The sequence below is a fragment of the Ranitomeya variabilis genome, chromosome 1 (assembly GCF_051348905.1).
Source record: "Ranitomeya variabilis isolate aRanVar5 chromosome 1, aRanVar5.hap1, whole genome shotgun sequence".
Taxonomy (NCBI): Eukaryota; Metazoa; Chordata; class Amphibia; order Anura; family Dendrobatidae; genus Ranitomeya; species Ranitomeya variabilis.
This window is the reverse complement of record NC_135232.1, coordinates 72,053,466-72,068,753: the sequence shown is the minus strand read 5'-3', so window position 1 is coordinate 72,068,753 and position 15,288 is coordinate 72,053,466. Positions and strand designations below refer to the sequence as shown.

At 44.9% G+C, this 15,288-nt stretch overlaps 1 protein-coding gene across 2 annotated transcripts in view; it reads right to left on the bottom strand.

Annotated features, from left to right (window-relative positions):
- ARL15 (ARF like GTPase 15) overlaps positions 1 to 15,288 on the bottom strand; it is a 261,182-nt gene that overhangs the window by 224,835 nt on the left and 21,059 nt on the right. The window contains exon 2 of one of the 2 annotated variants that reach the window (XM_077285169.1): positions 3,020 to 3,076. The exons of the other annotated variant lie outside the window; for it this stretch is intronic. Coding sequence (XP_077141284.1) covers positions 3,020 to 3,076 — 57 coding nt within the window. The remainder of the gene's footprint in view (positions 1 to 3,019; positions 3,077 to 15,288) is intronic. 2 annotated transcript variants of the gene reach the window in all.

The following is a 15,288-nucleotide window of genomic DNA, read 5'->3' as shown; positions in this document are numbered from 1 at the left end:
AATTAGCTGGGGTTGCGGGAATTGCAATGCGGGAAATCTCATTCACAACGTTCCTACTGTAAAACACGGCTGATTTTATGTCTGGGAAAATCCGAACAGAAAACAAGCTGCAGATGAAGCTTATGTGCACATGAGCTAAGGCAACCATGCCGGATCTTACCCAGGTCCTAAAAGAGACAGGTATAACTAACGGCCCAATAAAGATTAGCAGATTTTGTGGCATTTTTAATCCTTTTTAAGCTTTATCATCCTTTTTTGTGCACAAGAATAGAGATGGGAGGAGACCTGGATGTTCGGGTCCGGCCGAACAGTTACAAAAAGTTCGGGTTTGGGTACCAGAACAAATACCCAGACCCCATTCACTTGAATGGGGGGCCCGAACATCCAGTGTTTGCCACGCTGTCATGTGCAAACACTGCTCCTGATCGGCGGTTAAATCATCCTCGGTCAGAGACCCGCGGTTCCCATGCTGTCAAAAGACAGCGCGAGTGCTCAGCTGTGATCGGAGTTACAAAGTTTACCTCCGGTCACTGGTGTCAGCTGATGGTACTACAGCTCCCATCATCTGACGCTTGCTGCCGCTAATAACAGCGAGAGCAGGAGCGGTTGATGGGTGTATTCATTAGCCGGCTCCTGCGATGTAAAAAAAAAAAAAAAAAAAAAAAGGGCGTGGTTTCCCCTGTATTTTTGATAACCAGCCAGGTAAAACTCACACCTGGGGCTGCAACCCCCTCAGCTGTCAGCTTCAGCAAGGCTGGTTATCAAGAATAGAGGGGTCCCCACGCCGTATTTTTTTAAACATTTAAATAATTTTTTTTTTTTTTAAAAAGAGAGTGGGGTCCCTCCCATTTTTGACAACCAACCTTGCTAAAGCAGACATCTGGTGGCTGGTATTCTCAGGCTGGTAAGGGGCCATGGATATTGACCCCCTCCAGCCTAAAAATAGCAGCCTACAGCTGCCAAGAAAAGGCACATCTATGAGATGCGAATTTTGGTGCATTGCCCAGCTCTTCCCACTTGCCCTGTTGCGGTGGCAAGTGGGGTTCATATTTGTGGGGTTGATGTCACCTTTGTATTGTCCCCCACGGATTAGTAATGGAGAGGCATCTATAAGACAGTTATCCATTGCTAGTCCTATAGTTGTATGGTAAATAAAGAGAAGCCAGAATAAAGTATTTTATTAGAAACAAAACACACTTTTTATTTAAAAATAAACACACAGCTATACCCACCTAACACCTAATTCCAGTGAATCCCTTGTCTCCTGTAATAAAACAAAAATAAAAAAACAATAATATCCCTCACCTGTACGTTCTGTCCTATGCCATAATCCATGCCTGGGGGATAAATAGTTTTGAATCTGGATGATGCCAAGATGCAACCGTCCAGGCCGAGAACCACTGGTGGCTGAACTTCTGCAAGTGCATCATCAGTGAAGTCATCGAAGCTATGCTCCCAGCCGGGCTGATCTGCCGTGACCTTGGTGAAATCCCAGCTAGCAGCGTGAGTTTTTCTTACGGTGAAAGTGGGGATCTCACCGAGGTCACGTCAATTCAGCCCTTCTGGGAACGTAGCCTCGGTGACCAGAGGTAACCTCGATGACATCACTGAGGCTGCACTTGCAGCAGTTCAGTCACCAGCGGCTCTCAGCCTGGACGGTCACATCTTGGCATCATCCAGGTTCAAAACTATTTACCCCCAGACATGAATTATGGCTAGGCACAGAGCAACAGATAGGTGAGGGATATTGTTTCTTTTTCTTAGGAGATGAGGGATTCAGTGGAATTAAGCGTTAGGTGAGTATAACTGTTATTTTTAAATAAAATAGTAAAAGCGTGTTTTGTTTTATACCAAATAAAAGACATTAGTCTGGCGGTGTCTTTATTTATCATAAACCTATAGGATTAGCAATGGATAAGTGTCTTATAGATGCCTCTTGATTACTAAGCCGTGGACTTGATGTCACCAGATAATACAAAGGTGACATCAACCCCACAATTATTAACCCCACTTGCCAACGCTACAGGGCAAGTGGGAAGAGGCGGGCAAAGCACGAGAATTGGCGCATCTAATAGATGTGCCTTTTCTGGGCGGCTGCAGGCTGCTATTTTTTTTATTTTTATATCCATGGCTCTTTATCAGTCTGACAATACCAGCCCCCAGCTATCTGCTTTAGCAAAGCTGGTTGTCAAAAATGGGGAGCGACCACATGCTGTTTTTTTAATTATTAATTTAAATAATTAAAAAATACGGCATGGGGACCCCTCTATTCTTGATAAACAGCAATGCTGAAGTGGACAGCAGAGGGTTGCAGCCCCCAGCTGTGAGTTTGCCTAGCTGGTTATCAAAAATACAGGGGAACCCACGCCAGGGTTTTTTTTTTAGCTATTTATTTACAGCACAGGAGATGGCTAATGAATACACCCATTAGCCGCTCCTGCTTTCGCTGTTATTAGTGGCAGCAGGCGTCGGATGATGGGAGCTGTAGTCCCATCAGCTGACACCAGTGACCGGAGGTAACTAGTGATGAGCAAATATACTCATTGCTCGGGTTTTCCCCAGCTTACTCGGGTGGTCTCCGAGTATTTGTTAGTGTTCGGAGATTTAGTTTTCATCGCCTCAGCTGAATGATTTACAGCTACTAGCCTACTTGATTGCATGTGGGGATTCACTAGCAACCAGGCAACCCCCACATGTACTCAGGCTGGCTAATAGCTGTAAATCATTCAGCTGAGGCCATGAAAACTAAATCTCCGAACACAAACAAATACTCGGAGGACACCTGAGCAACGAATATACTCGCTCATCACTAGAGGTAACCTGCTCAGGTTCGCCCATCTCTACACAAAAGAAAACAAAAAGGCTAATGACTGAAACACAGGGGTCTGACAAATGGAACAGCCAGAGTCACTGGATACAGAGGTTTGCATGCTTGCTGGATGGGTGGGTGGTGGATATTACTATGATGGTATGTTGTATGACCACTGATACAAGCGGGCTGCAGTCACAGACGCCTTACCGTGTAAATGGCAATTCTACAAATTGCATAAGAGATCTGGAGGCATTCTGACACTGTCTAAAACCAAAAGACAAGATAGGGTCATCCCGATCCGGGCAAATTGTTCTTTGTAGAACACACAGTCACATATATAAGAACACCATTCATTGTAAATGGAGGTGGTCAGCCCAAACTCATAGTATAAACTAAGCATGCAGCCTTGTAGGGAGAAGGTCCCTATGTTATTAAAAAAAATTCCCTTCAGTATTCTAATCATTGTCTTCGTTCTCCAGAAACTGAAGATTAAATATGCTGATTTGACTGCTCGGTGCACCCTCGGTGTGCCCAAGAGACTCCTGGCACCATTCCACACACGCCCTCGCCTCCATCACCAGTGTCTCCCGGCCACACCCAGCGTGCGCAGTGTCTCCCGGCCACACCCAGCGTGCGCAGTGTCTCCCGGCCACACCCAGCGTGCGCAGTGTCTCCCGGCCACACCCAGCGTGCGCAGTGTCTCCCGGCCACACCCAGCGTGCGCAGTGTCTCCCGGCCACACCCAGCGTGCGCAGTGTCTCCCGGCCACACCCAGCGTGCGCAGTGTCTCCCGGCCACACCCAGCGTGCGCAGTGTCTCCCGGCCACACCCAGCGTGCGCAGTGTCTCCCGGCCACACCCAGCGTGCGCAGTGTCTCCCGGCCACACCCAGCGTGCGCAGTGTCTCCCGGCCACACCCAGCGTGCGCAGTGTCTCCCGGCCACACCCAGCGTGCGCAGAGTCTCCCGGCCACACCCAGCGTGCGCAGAGTCTCCCGGCCACACCCAGCGTGCGCAGAGTCTCCTAATTAAACTTCTCCAGAATAGAGGCAATTGATTAAATAAAATGCCCCATACAAAATACACTGTCAGCCAAAACCACAACATCGATAAGTTCAGCCAACACTCTAATGTGTATGGGGCACCAGTCGAATGATCATTGGTGACGTCGATCAGGCATGTTCCATTTCGGATTGCCGAGTACTTTGTTCTCCCAGAGATCAGCACCCAGCAGAGATGTCTGTTGGCTGCTTCCCAGAGAACACAGGAGCGTTCGGCCAAGCTAGTGTCCTGTGTATGGGAAAAACGACCGGAGCATTGATTGATCGACATTTAGCATGCATGGCCGGAGTTAAGGCCATTTTTACATAATGCATTTGCAAGGGTTTTTATTGTCTGCATTTGTTAAAAAATTCAGCGATTTTAGGCTACGTTCACATTTGCGGTCTGCGCCGCAGCGTCGGGCGCCGCAGCGTCGCCGCATGCGTCATGCTCCCCTATATTTAACATGGGGGCGCATGGACATGCGTCGCACTTGCGTTTTGCGCCGCATGCGTCGCTGCGGCGCCCGCGTCCGGGCGCAGAGGACGCAGCAAGTTGCATTTTTGCTGCGTCCAAAATCAATTAAAAAAAGAACGCATGCGGCGCAAAACGCAGCGTTGTGCATGCGTTTTGCTGCGTTTTTGTTTGCGTTGTGCGCTGCGGCGCACAATGCAAATGTGAACGTAGCCTTACAGTGTTTCTTGAAAATTGTTTTTTTTGTCACATGTACTTGGTTAATACTGTCATTTTGGGCTGATAGACTCCCTTTAAAGGCCTCATGCAGACATCCCTTTTTCACGTCCGTGTTCTATCCACAAATAGAACACGGACACATATCTATGGAGCTATTCACGTCAGTGATTTTTTGGCAGACTGTGTTCCAGAAAAAAAAATCATGGACACATTACTGTTTTTCATTTACGTCACTATCAAAATCACCCGTACAAGTCTATGGGACTACGAAAATTACAGACATCTCAAGGATCGTATCAACGAGCAATCCATGTGTTGTCTGTAATTAACATTGCAAAGCATACGAGAAGCTTAATTTTTTGTCCATATGTGAAAATCAATGATGAAACACTGATGGTGAAAACTAACGGGCAAAACACTAATGAAAATCGTATGAAAAATAGACATACACAAAAATGGTGCGACGTCTGAATGAGGCCTAAGACATAAGACAAGTCTGAAGGAACCTGTGCAACAGAGAAACGCAACGTTAACTTATACATTATCCAAAATATTTTAGATTACCGTATGTTTATATTCGGCAAAAAAAATAATAATTATCTCTAATGTCAATAGCCAGATAAAGCCAAGAACATGGAAGAAAATGCACCTCAGGACATATTTTTAATACACTGCACGATTATCGGGATAAGAGCGTACCAAAGAACGATGACCGTGGGCTTCTAAAATTCCTCAGAGACTCTGCCAGAAGCTGGTTTATGGATATGTAGCACATTTGTAGCAGGTCATAACAGCCAGAAGTGCTCTACCAAGTGCTAAAGACGCTAGTCATGAAGACTGATCAATCCAGAGACTGCAGTAGTCCGTAAAAGTGGCATTTTGTGGCGAATTTGGAAAAACCACTTGTTATTTTAGATTTGTTGAGTCATTTACATTGCAGATTAGATTTATTAGCAAAATTTACAATCAGGATGTAATAATTGCCGCCACATGACAGGTTCTCCTACAGTTGTTAGCCCCTGCCTCCCTCAGGCTGAACATCTCTTCTCAATATGGCGGAGCATGTGGCCTGACATGTATGTGACTCCTGCGCCATTGCCGGCGAGTCACCGATACTTCCGCTCCTGCACCTTTTCTGCACGTTGGAGATCAGAGCGGGGGTACCGGTGACTTTGCGGCACCTGCGCAGTAAGTGCCCTTAGATGGACGGAACACTGAGGAGGAACGACGGGAGATGGAATGCGCAGGTGCCAGATTTCACCTCAAGCACCAGACGACTTAGGGTACCGTCACACAGTGGCATTTTTATCGCTACGACGGCACGATTCGTGACGTTCTAGCGATATCGTTACGATCTCGCAGTGTCTGACACGCTACTGCGATCAGACACCCTGCTGAGAATCGTACGTCGTAGCAGATCGTTTGAAACTTTCTTTCGTCGCTGGATCTCCCGCTGTCATCGCTGGATCGTTGTGTGTGACAGCGATCCAGCGATGCGTTCGCTTGTAACCAGGGTAAACATCGGGTTACTAAGCACAGGGCCGCGCTTAGTAACCCGATGTTTACACTGGTTACCAGCGTAAAAGTAAAAAAAAAAAAACGTACATACTCACCATCTGATGTCTGTCAGGTCCCTTGCCGTCTGCTTCCCGCTCTGACTGTCTGCCGGCCGGAAAGTGAGAGCAGAGCGCAGCGGTGACGTCACTGCTGTGCTGTGCTCTCACTGCACGGCGGCACTCAGTCAGAGCGGGAAGCAGACGGCAAGGGACCTGACGGACATCAGATGGTGAGTATGTACGGTTTTGTTTTTTTTTACTTTTACGCTGGTAACCAGGGTAAATATCGGGTTACTAAGCGCGGCCCTGCGCTTAGTAACCCGATGTTTACCCTGGTTACCAGCGAACCTCGGCATCGTTGGTCGCTGGAGAGCGGTCTGTGTGACAGCTCCCCAGCGACCACACAACGACTTACCAACGATCACGGCCAGGTCGTATCGCAGGTCGTGATCGTTGGTAAATCGTATAGTGAGACAGTACCCTTAGGAACGTGTTAATGATAAGGAGAAATCTATGCTAAGTGTGGAGCCACATGTTCATCCCAACAGCAACCAGCCCATAGCCTGGAAGAGCTCATTAACAGTCAGAAAGGATAATTTCTCTACAATAAGACATGAGGTGTGAGACAGATAAGTATCACTTTCATTCACTCTATGACATCTATGCCCGTATTAACGATTTACCTAGCTCCATTGTGACCGATTCCCTTTAAAGTCAGTATGATCAACCCTCCTAAGCAGTCTATATGGGCATGTAGGTCATATGGAGCTGAATAAAATACATTGCCATCTGCAATCCGATGCTTTATTCCAAAGAAATCCATGTTTTCCTTATTAGTTAATGAGCTGTTAAGATCTATGAGCCGGACATAGATCTCCCCGAGAGACTGCGTCGGAAATTAATTTTAAAATGACAGGGGAGTTACCAGTGTGAGACATTTAATGACCGACAGTCTGCTCTTCTGATCTACATGACTCCTACTGGTAAAAACCTTTTATTTAGCCCCTTAACAACTGCTGATATGCATTAACACGGTGGTCATTAAGGGGCCTTAATCCCTCGTCGCTGTTGAGGAATAAGGGAATAGCGCTGCCCAGCGGCCTCAATTCTCACGGGTGTCAGCTGTATATGACAGCTGACACCCTGCAGTATCAGCCCTAGACGGTTCTGCAGGCGATCGTGGCCGACTAACCACTTATATACCGCTATCGATAGCGACAGCGGTATTTAAGTGGTTAAAAAACCCTTTGTAAGCATCGGATTCCCACGATGAGAATCTCGGGTGCTGATGATTACCATGGTACGATGGCCTGTGAGATCCAGTTATAAGCTGCCATCAGGAAGGTCCTGGGAGTTCACAGCTAATGAACTCACTTCCCCTATCTGACATCAGAGCGAGTGCTGTGGGAAAATTTCTAACGGCGATCGCGCTGACGTCACCCGAACAGTAAAGTTCGACATCTGTAATGAACACCTACTGTTCGGGCACAGACACCGAACACGGACTTGTTAACAACATTAACAGTGTTTTAGTTGAAAAAAATAATTACTTTTTTGCTCGCAACATCTAAAATGTTATATAAGCTTTGTGAATCACCCATAGGTTAAAAATTCCTTGAGGGGTCAGGTTTCCAAAATGGGGTCACTTGTAGAGGGTTTCTGCTGTTTTCGCATATCAGGGGCTCTTCAAACACGATGTGATGCCCACAGACCATTCTATCAAAGTCTGCGTTCCAAAACGCCACACCTTCCTTTCCAATTAATGCCATGCGCCCCAACAGTAGTTTTCCCCCATATATGGGGTATTGGTATACTCAGGAGAAATTGCACAACCAATTTATGTAGTCTATTTTATACTGTTACCCTTGCAAAAATAAAAAATAAAGTAAAATTTGTGTAAAAAAAAAAAAAACAAACTAAAAACTGTTCTTTTTTACTTCCACATTGCTTTAGTTCCTGTGAAGCACCTAGAGGGTTAATAAACTTCTTGAATGTGGTTTTGAGCACCTTGAGGGGTGCAGTTTTTAGAATGATCTCACTTTTGGGTATTTTCTGTCAAATAGGCAAAATCAAAATCACTTCAAATGTGAGGTGGTCCCTAAAAAAATGGCTTTGTAAATTTTGTCGGAAAAATTAAAAATCACTGGTCATATTTTAACCCTTCTAAACCTCCTACATAATTATTTTTTATTTATGTCACTGCACTAAATGGATATGTAATAAACCCGAATATCGGAAAAATGAAAATAACCACAGAAAAAAAAAATAAAAATGAGGAGAGGACAACAAAACACAAAAACAAGAAGGACATGGAAAACAGCAAAGTGAAAATCAAGATGGCTATTTAATATTTTTATAAAGCCATCTTGATTTTCAGTTGTTTGCCGTCTTCGGTGTCCTCCTTGTTAGGTTTTATTTCTTGTTGTCATCTCTTTTTTTTTTTGGTTAATTTCATTTTTCCAGTATTGTACTAGAGGGGAAGAGTGGATGCCAACAATGAAGTGCCACTTCTCTGAACTATTTGTTGGTTTTTTGCACTTTCTCCTTGCAAAAAGAGTCCAGCCAGCGTAAGGAGACTTCTAGGCCATGCAGTGCCATCTCAGGCACCTATTGGATGTAGCAATCCTAAAGGTCACTATTGCTCCTTTAACCCCTTCACCCCGAAGCCTGTTTTCACCTAAGTGACAGGGCCAATTTTTACAATTCTGACCATTGTCACTTTATGAGGTAATAAGGATCCTGGTGATTCTGAGACTGTTTTCTCGTGAGATATTGTATTTTATGATAGTGGCAAAATTTCTTTGATATTACTTGCGTTTATTTGTGAAAAAAAACAGAAATTTGGTGAAAATTTTGCAATTTTCAAACTTTGAATTTTTATACCCTTGCATTAGAGACTCATATCGCACAAATTAGTTAATAAATAACATTTCCCACATGTCTACTTTACATCAGCAAAATTTTGGAACCAAATTTTTTTTTTGTTAGGGAGTTATAAGGGTTAAAAGTTAAACAGCGATTTCTAATTTTTTCAACAACCTTTACAAAACCAATTTTTAGAGGGACAATATCACATTTGAAGTCACTTTGAGGGGCTTATAGGATTTAAAATACCCAAAAGTGACACCATTCTAAAAACTACACCCCTCGAGGTACTCAAAACCACATTCAAGAAGTTTATTAACCCTTCAGGTGCTTCACAGGAATTAACGGAATGTGGAAGGAAAAAATTAACATTTAACTTTTTTTTTTCCCATATAATGATCTTTTAGCAACATTTTTTTTTTATTTTCACAAGGGTAAAAGGAGAAAATGGACCACTAAAGTTGTTGTGCAATTTCTCCTGAATACACCGATACCCCATATGTGGGGGAAAACCACTGTTTGGGCGCACGGCAGGGCTCGGAAGGGAAGGAGCACCGTTTGACTTTTTCAAACCAAAATTGGCTGGAATTGAGATTGAAACGCCATGTTGCGTTTGGAGAGCCCCTGGATGTACCTAAACAGTGGAAAACTGCCACAAGTGACCCCATTTTGGAAACTAGACCCTTCAAGGAACTTATCTAGCTATGTGATGAGCACCGTGAACCTCCAAGTGCCTCACCAAAAATTATAACGAGTCGTAAAAAAAAAATAACACATTTTTTCCACAAAAATGATCTTTTAGCTACGATTTTTTTTATTTTCCCAAGGGTTATAGGACAAAATAGACAGAAAAAGATGTTGTGCAATTTTTCACGCGTACGCCGATACCCCATATGTGGGGAAAAACCACTGTTTGGGCGCACGTCGGGGCTTGGAATGGAATAAGTGACGTTTTGGATTGCAGACGATGATGGAATGGTCTGCGGGCGTCATGTTGTGTTTGCAGAGCCCCTGATGTGCCTAAACAGAAGAAACCCCCCACAAGTGACCCCATTTTGGAAACTACACCCCTGAAGGAATATATCTAGAGGCATAGTTTTATAGTATTGATTATAATTCTTTTGGTTTTACTGGTGTATGTATTTATAATGTGGCAGAATGTGTAAGATGTGTGGGGTACATCAGATAATAAAAGTGTTGTGTCAACAGGGTATAAACTAATTTTATTAATTTGTGAACGTGTGGTATGCTTTGAAGCAATCCTTAATGCAAAGGCCAGGTTTCTCAGGGAAGGTTTCACAATGATAAATTGTGTCCTTTCAGATTCTCCTCTTGGAACACACTCTGCACCGTTTTTGTGATCGTCCTGTCCTCGCTGTTTGGGGAACCTGTCCTGGGAAATGTTGACCTGGGACAATACAGGCACTATCAGATTCAGAAGTACTGGGGCCCTCACCTCCCTGAGTGCCAAACATTAGGGCCTTGATGACCACCTCCTGAAACTGAAGGAAGGTCCCCCCCCGTATTGCTTGTAGATCGGAACAGCACAAAAGCATTGTACAGTGCCATCTGTACAATGTGCACGGCCAATTTTTTGTACCATACGTAAGCTTTTCGCATGGCACTGTATGGTTGGAGGACCTGATCTGAGAGATCCACACCCCCCATGTACCGATTGTAATCCTGGTTACAATCTGGCTTTGGGACTTGTGTTGTGGTCCCACGAACAGTGACAAAGTTGCTGTTGTCACGGTGTATGGTGGTCAGGATAAGGACATCCCTTTTGTCCTTATACTTGACCACCAGCATGTTGTCGCTGCATTTGGCTCGGCTTTCCCCTTTTCTCAGCATTTGCCCAATTAGCGGCTTAGGGAGGCCTCGCTGATTTTTTCGCACGGTACCACATGCAGCTGTACCTCTGGCAGAGAGGGCCTTAAAGAGTGGGATGCTGGAGTAAAAGTTGTCAATGTAGAGGTGATAACCCTTATCCAGCAGTGGGTGCAGCAATTCCCACACAATTTTCCCACTCACCCCCAGGATGGGGGGGGGCATTCAGGGGGGTTAATCTGGGTGTCCTTACCCTCGTAGACCCTAAATCTGTGGGTGTACCCTGAGGTACTCTCGCACAGTTTGTACAGCTTTATTCCGTACCTGGACCTCTTACTGGGCAGGTATTGTCGGAATTTTAGCCTCCCTTTGAAATGAACGAGAGATTCATCAATAGCGATGTCCCTCTGGGGTGTGTACGCCCCAGCACATTTTTCTGCTGAAGTGTTCAATCACTGGCCGAATTTTATATAGACGATCAAAGTTTGGATCGTCTCGGAGAGGACACTGCGCATTATCACTGAAATGCAAAAATTTTTGGATCCCTTCAAATCGTGTCCTTTTCATGGCCATGCGGAATACCGGTGTACTGTAGAGAATGTCAGTACTCCAGTATTGCCGAAGCTTTGGCTTTTTGATTATGCCCATATGCAGCACAATTCCCCAAAATGTCATCATCTCTGCTGCATTTACGGGGGTCCATCTGGCGTAAGATGACGTGGGATTTTGGGTGAAAAATTGCTGGGCATAAAGGTTCGTCTGGGCCACCATAAGATTTATTATTTCATCACTGAAAAAGAATTTGAAGAAGTCAATTTCAGTGAGGCCAGTCGTGTCAAACTGGATTCCTGAGCTGCTGCTGAAATCCGGAATGACGGGCTGAAAATTTTCAGGGGGTGCAATCCATACGGGATCGATTGCTGCAGGAGTTGCCTGGGTCCTGGAGGTGGAGTTGGAGGAGGAGGTGGAAGAGAAGAGGAATGTGGGATCTTCCTCACTGGCTGTATCCGTGTCGGACGCAAGGATGGCGTAAGCCTCCTCTGGTGAATAGCGCCTTGTTGACGAATGGGCCATTTTTTTTCCCAAACCCTGGGGATGTGTGTGTAAGTGGTGCTTTTACACGTGTAATGTGTGGGGCTTGTGTATAGGGTACTCTTTATTATAACCAATCAGATAGAAAAAAAACAAGTAGTGAGAAAAAATGTAGAAGAAACAAGAAAAAAAAAGATGAAAAGAAAAATCAGATGTAAAATAAATAAGTTAGTATAAAAAAAAAAGTATAAATTTACCCTACGCAACTAAATCTTTTTTTTGCAAAAGAAAAAAACAAACGCCACTAACAGTGTGACATACGCTCCCCCAATGAACGCGCTAAAAATTAGGCAACGCAACTAATTATTCTTTTTACAAAAAAAAAAAAAAAAGCGAACGCCACTAACAGTGTGACGTACGCTCCCCTAATGCACTAGAGATTATCCGGCGATAGCAGATTTTTTTAATGCAAAAAAAGACGCAACCTCCCTACCTATAAAACTACTCTACGATTTTTTTTTTCTAAAAGATGATCGGTCGTCACTAACGCTGTGACGCCGGCTACACTAACAAGCTACCACTAAACTACTCTGTACATTTTTTTTTTTTTCTCTAAAAAAAAGGACCGGTCGTCACTAACGCCGTGACACCAGCTAATCTACGTCTAAAACCACACTGTACTATTATTATATTTTTGTAAAAATAATAAAAAAAAAATAAAAAAATCGGACGTCGCTTAGACTGCAATGTCCGCTACGCTAACTAGCTAAAAAAAGAAAAAGTCCTGTGGCGCAGTCTCTGATCAGCAGTGATACTGATCAAAGCGCTGCGAACACAGGAAGAGCACGAATGCTCTGCACGGGACGCCGCGCACAGGAAAAAAAGCGCAAAACAGTGCGCTAAAAATTGAATTGGAGGGGGGGAGGGGGGTACTGGAACAGGGATGGGGGACGTCACCAAACAGTGACGCCGGCTACGCTACCTTGTTACGTCTAAAACTACACTGTACTACTATTTTTTTTCTAAAAAAAAAAAAACAGATGTCGCTCAGACTGCAATGTCCGCTACGCTAACTAGCTAAAAAAAAGGTCCTGTGGTGCAGTCTCTGATCAGCAGCGATACCGATCAGAGCGCTGCGGACACAGGAAGAGCACGAATGCTCTGCGCGGGACGCCGCGCACAGGAAAAAAGAGCAAAAAATTTCAATTGGAGGGTGGGGGAGGGAGAGGGAGGGGGTACTGGAACAGGGATGGGGGGATGGGAAAGGGGTGGGGGAGGTGCTGCTGCGATCACAGGCCTCACACAGCAGCAGATGGCAGCAGAGAGTACACAGCACGGAGCACAAGCTGGAGCAGGAGATCGCAGGGACGATCGCACTGGCCATCAATGGATTCCTTCACTCAGGTGACACAGAGGGGCTTAGACCACCACTCTGCACGCCAAATCTGAGAGCAAGATGGCGTGCAGGGCGGTGATCGGTATTTTATATTAACCCCTTTGGCGCTGATTGGCTGAACAATAGCTTCTAGCCAATCAGCGCCATAGGGGTTAATCAGGTGAGGTGACGTGCGAATCACCCCACCTACTGTGACGGCTGTGATTGGTGCGACGTCACAGCACCAATCACAGCCTGTCACATTCCTTTTATTTTATTTATTTTTTTTTTTTAAACTTTATTGTCATGTCACTGTGATTGGCTGGTCAGAATTGACCAGCCAATCACAGCGATCGCTGATGCGGGGGGGCGGTGCAGCCCCCCGGAGCTACGTGCAGAGATGGTCTGCTGTCAGGGACAGCAGCCATCGGAACCCGATCACCGCGCGATGCCACGCGGTGACCGGAAAATGGCGGCGCCGTACTAGTACTGCAGCTGGCACAAATGCAGTACCCGCAGCGCAGTACTAGTACGGCGCGAAGGGGTTAACAAGCCTTGTCACGTGACTTAGCATAAGGAGGGTGTTTACCTTTTACCATTTCAGGGTGTTTACCCTCCGCACTGCAAAGCAAGAGATCTGATTTGGAAAGGTGTGAGGCCTCCGACTGGGGGTCTACTGGGGAACCTTTCTGCAGTGCTATGTGTCTCTCCATACACATCACTGACATCTATGAGAATCAGGATAGTGGGCGGACAGACTAGTCAACACCTGCCTGCACACGGCCTAACACTGGGGGAGACAAATCACTGTATTGTTCTGTTCCTGCAAAATCGGAATGCCATCTATAAACACAGCGAAATGACAACGAGCCCTTGTTCATCATGGTGTCTTCAGCTTACATGGAGAATCCCCTGCGGAGGTGTCGTACAGGATTGGGCTACCTCCTGCAGAATCACTACATCTCCAAATACAGTAACATCGAGATAATACAACGTTCCGTTCCATGCCAAAGAGTAGGACAACAATCTGAGCGTCGCCCGAGATGCCAAATCAGGGGAAATAACTGCTATAGGTAGCTTCATAATATTACTTTAGGCTGCGTGCACATGATGCGGATTTAATGTGGATCTGCAGCGGTTTTTTCCCCACACAGAAACGCTGCAGTTCCGCAAAGTGATTTATAGTGCAATGTAAATCAATAGAAAAAAAAAATGCTGTGCTAATGGTCCAGAAAAATCTGCATGAAAACCGCTGCGGATCAAAAGAAGTAGCATGTCAATTTTGTGCAGAACTGCAGAGTTTCTGAACCCTTCCATTATAGAAATCCGCAGGGGTAAAAAACGCATCAAATCCGCAACAAAAACGCACAAAATCCGCATAAAAAAAAAAAAAAGTGTCAAATCCGCACCTGCGTTTTCTGCCAGGAGATGCGGATTTTGTGCAGAAAATTCTGCACCCCAATCCGCAACGTGTGCACATAGCCTAAAGCTCAGATGAGTAGACACGCAGGTGGTCCTGAAGTCACTCGGACACTGTGAAGCCATTTGTATAGCGACCTTAACGCATATGCCATCAGCAATATCTGGACATTCATAACCAGTATTCTATAGCCATATGAGGGCTTATTTTTTGCGGGACGGGTTGTACATTTGAACGACACCATTGGTTTTATCATTTTGTGTACTAGAAAACGGAAAAAAATTCCAAGTGCGGTGAAATTGCAGAAATAGTGCAATCCCACACTTGTTTTTTGTTTGACTTTTTTGCTAGGTTCACTAAATCCTAAAAGTGACCTGATATTATGATTCTCCAGGTCATTACGAGTTCATAGACACCAAACATGTCTAGGTTCTTTTTTATCTAAGTGATGAAAAAAAATTCCAAACTGCTAAAAAAAAAAAAAAAATTTGCGCAATTTTCAGATGCCCGTAGCGTCTCCATTTATCATAATCTGGGGGTTGGGTGACTGCTTATTTTTTTTTTTTTTTTTTTACTTTTAATGCAATGTCGCGGCGACCAAAAAAAAAAAAGTGTAACTGGCGATTTGACTTTTTTGTTTGTTTGTTTTTTTTATCACTACGCCATTTA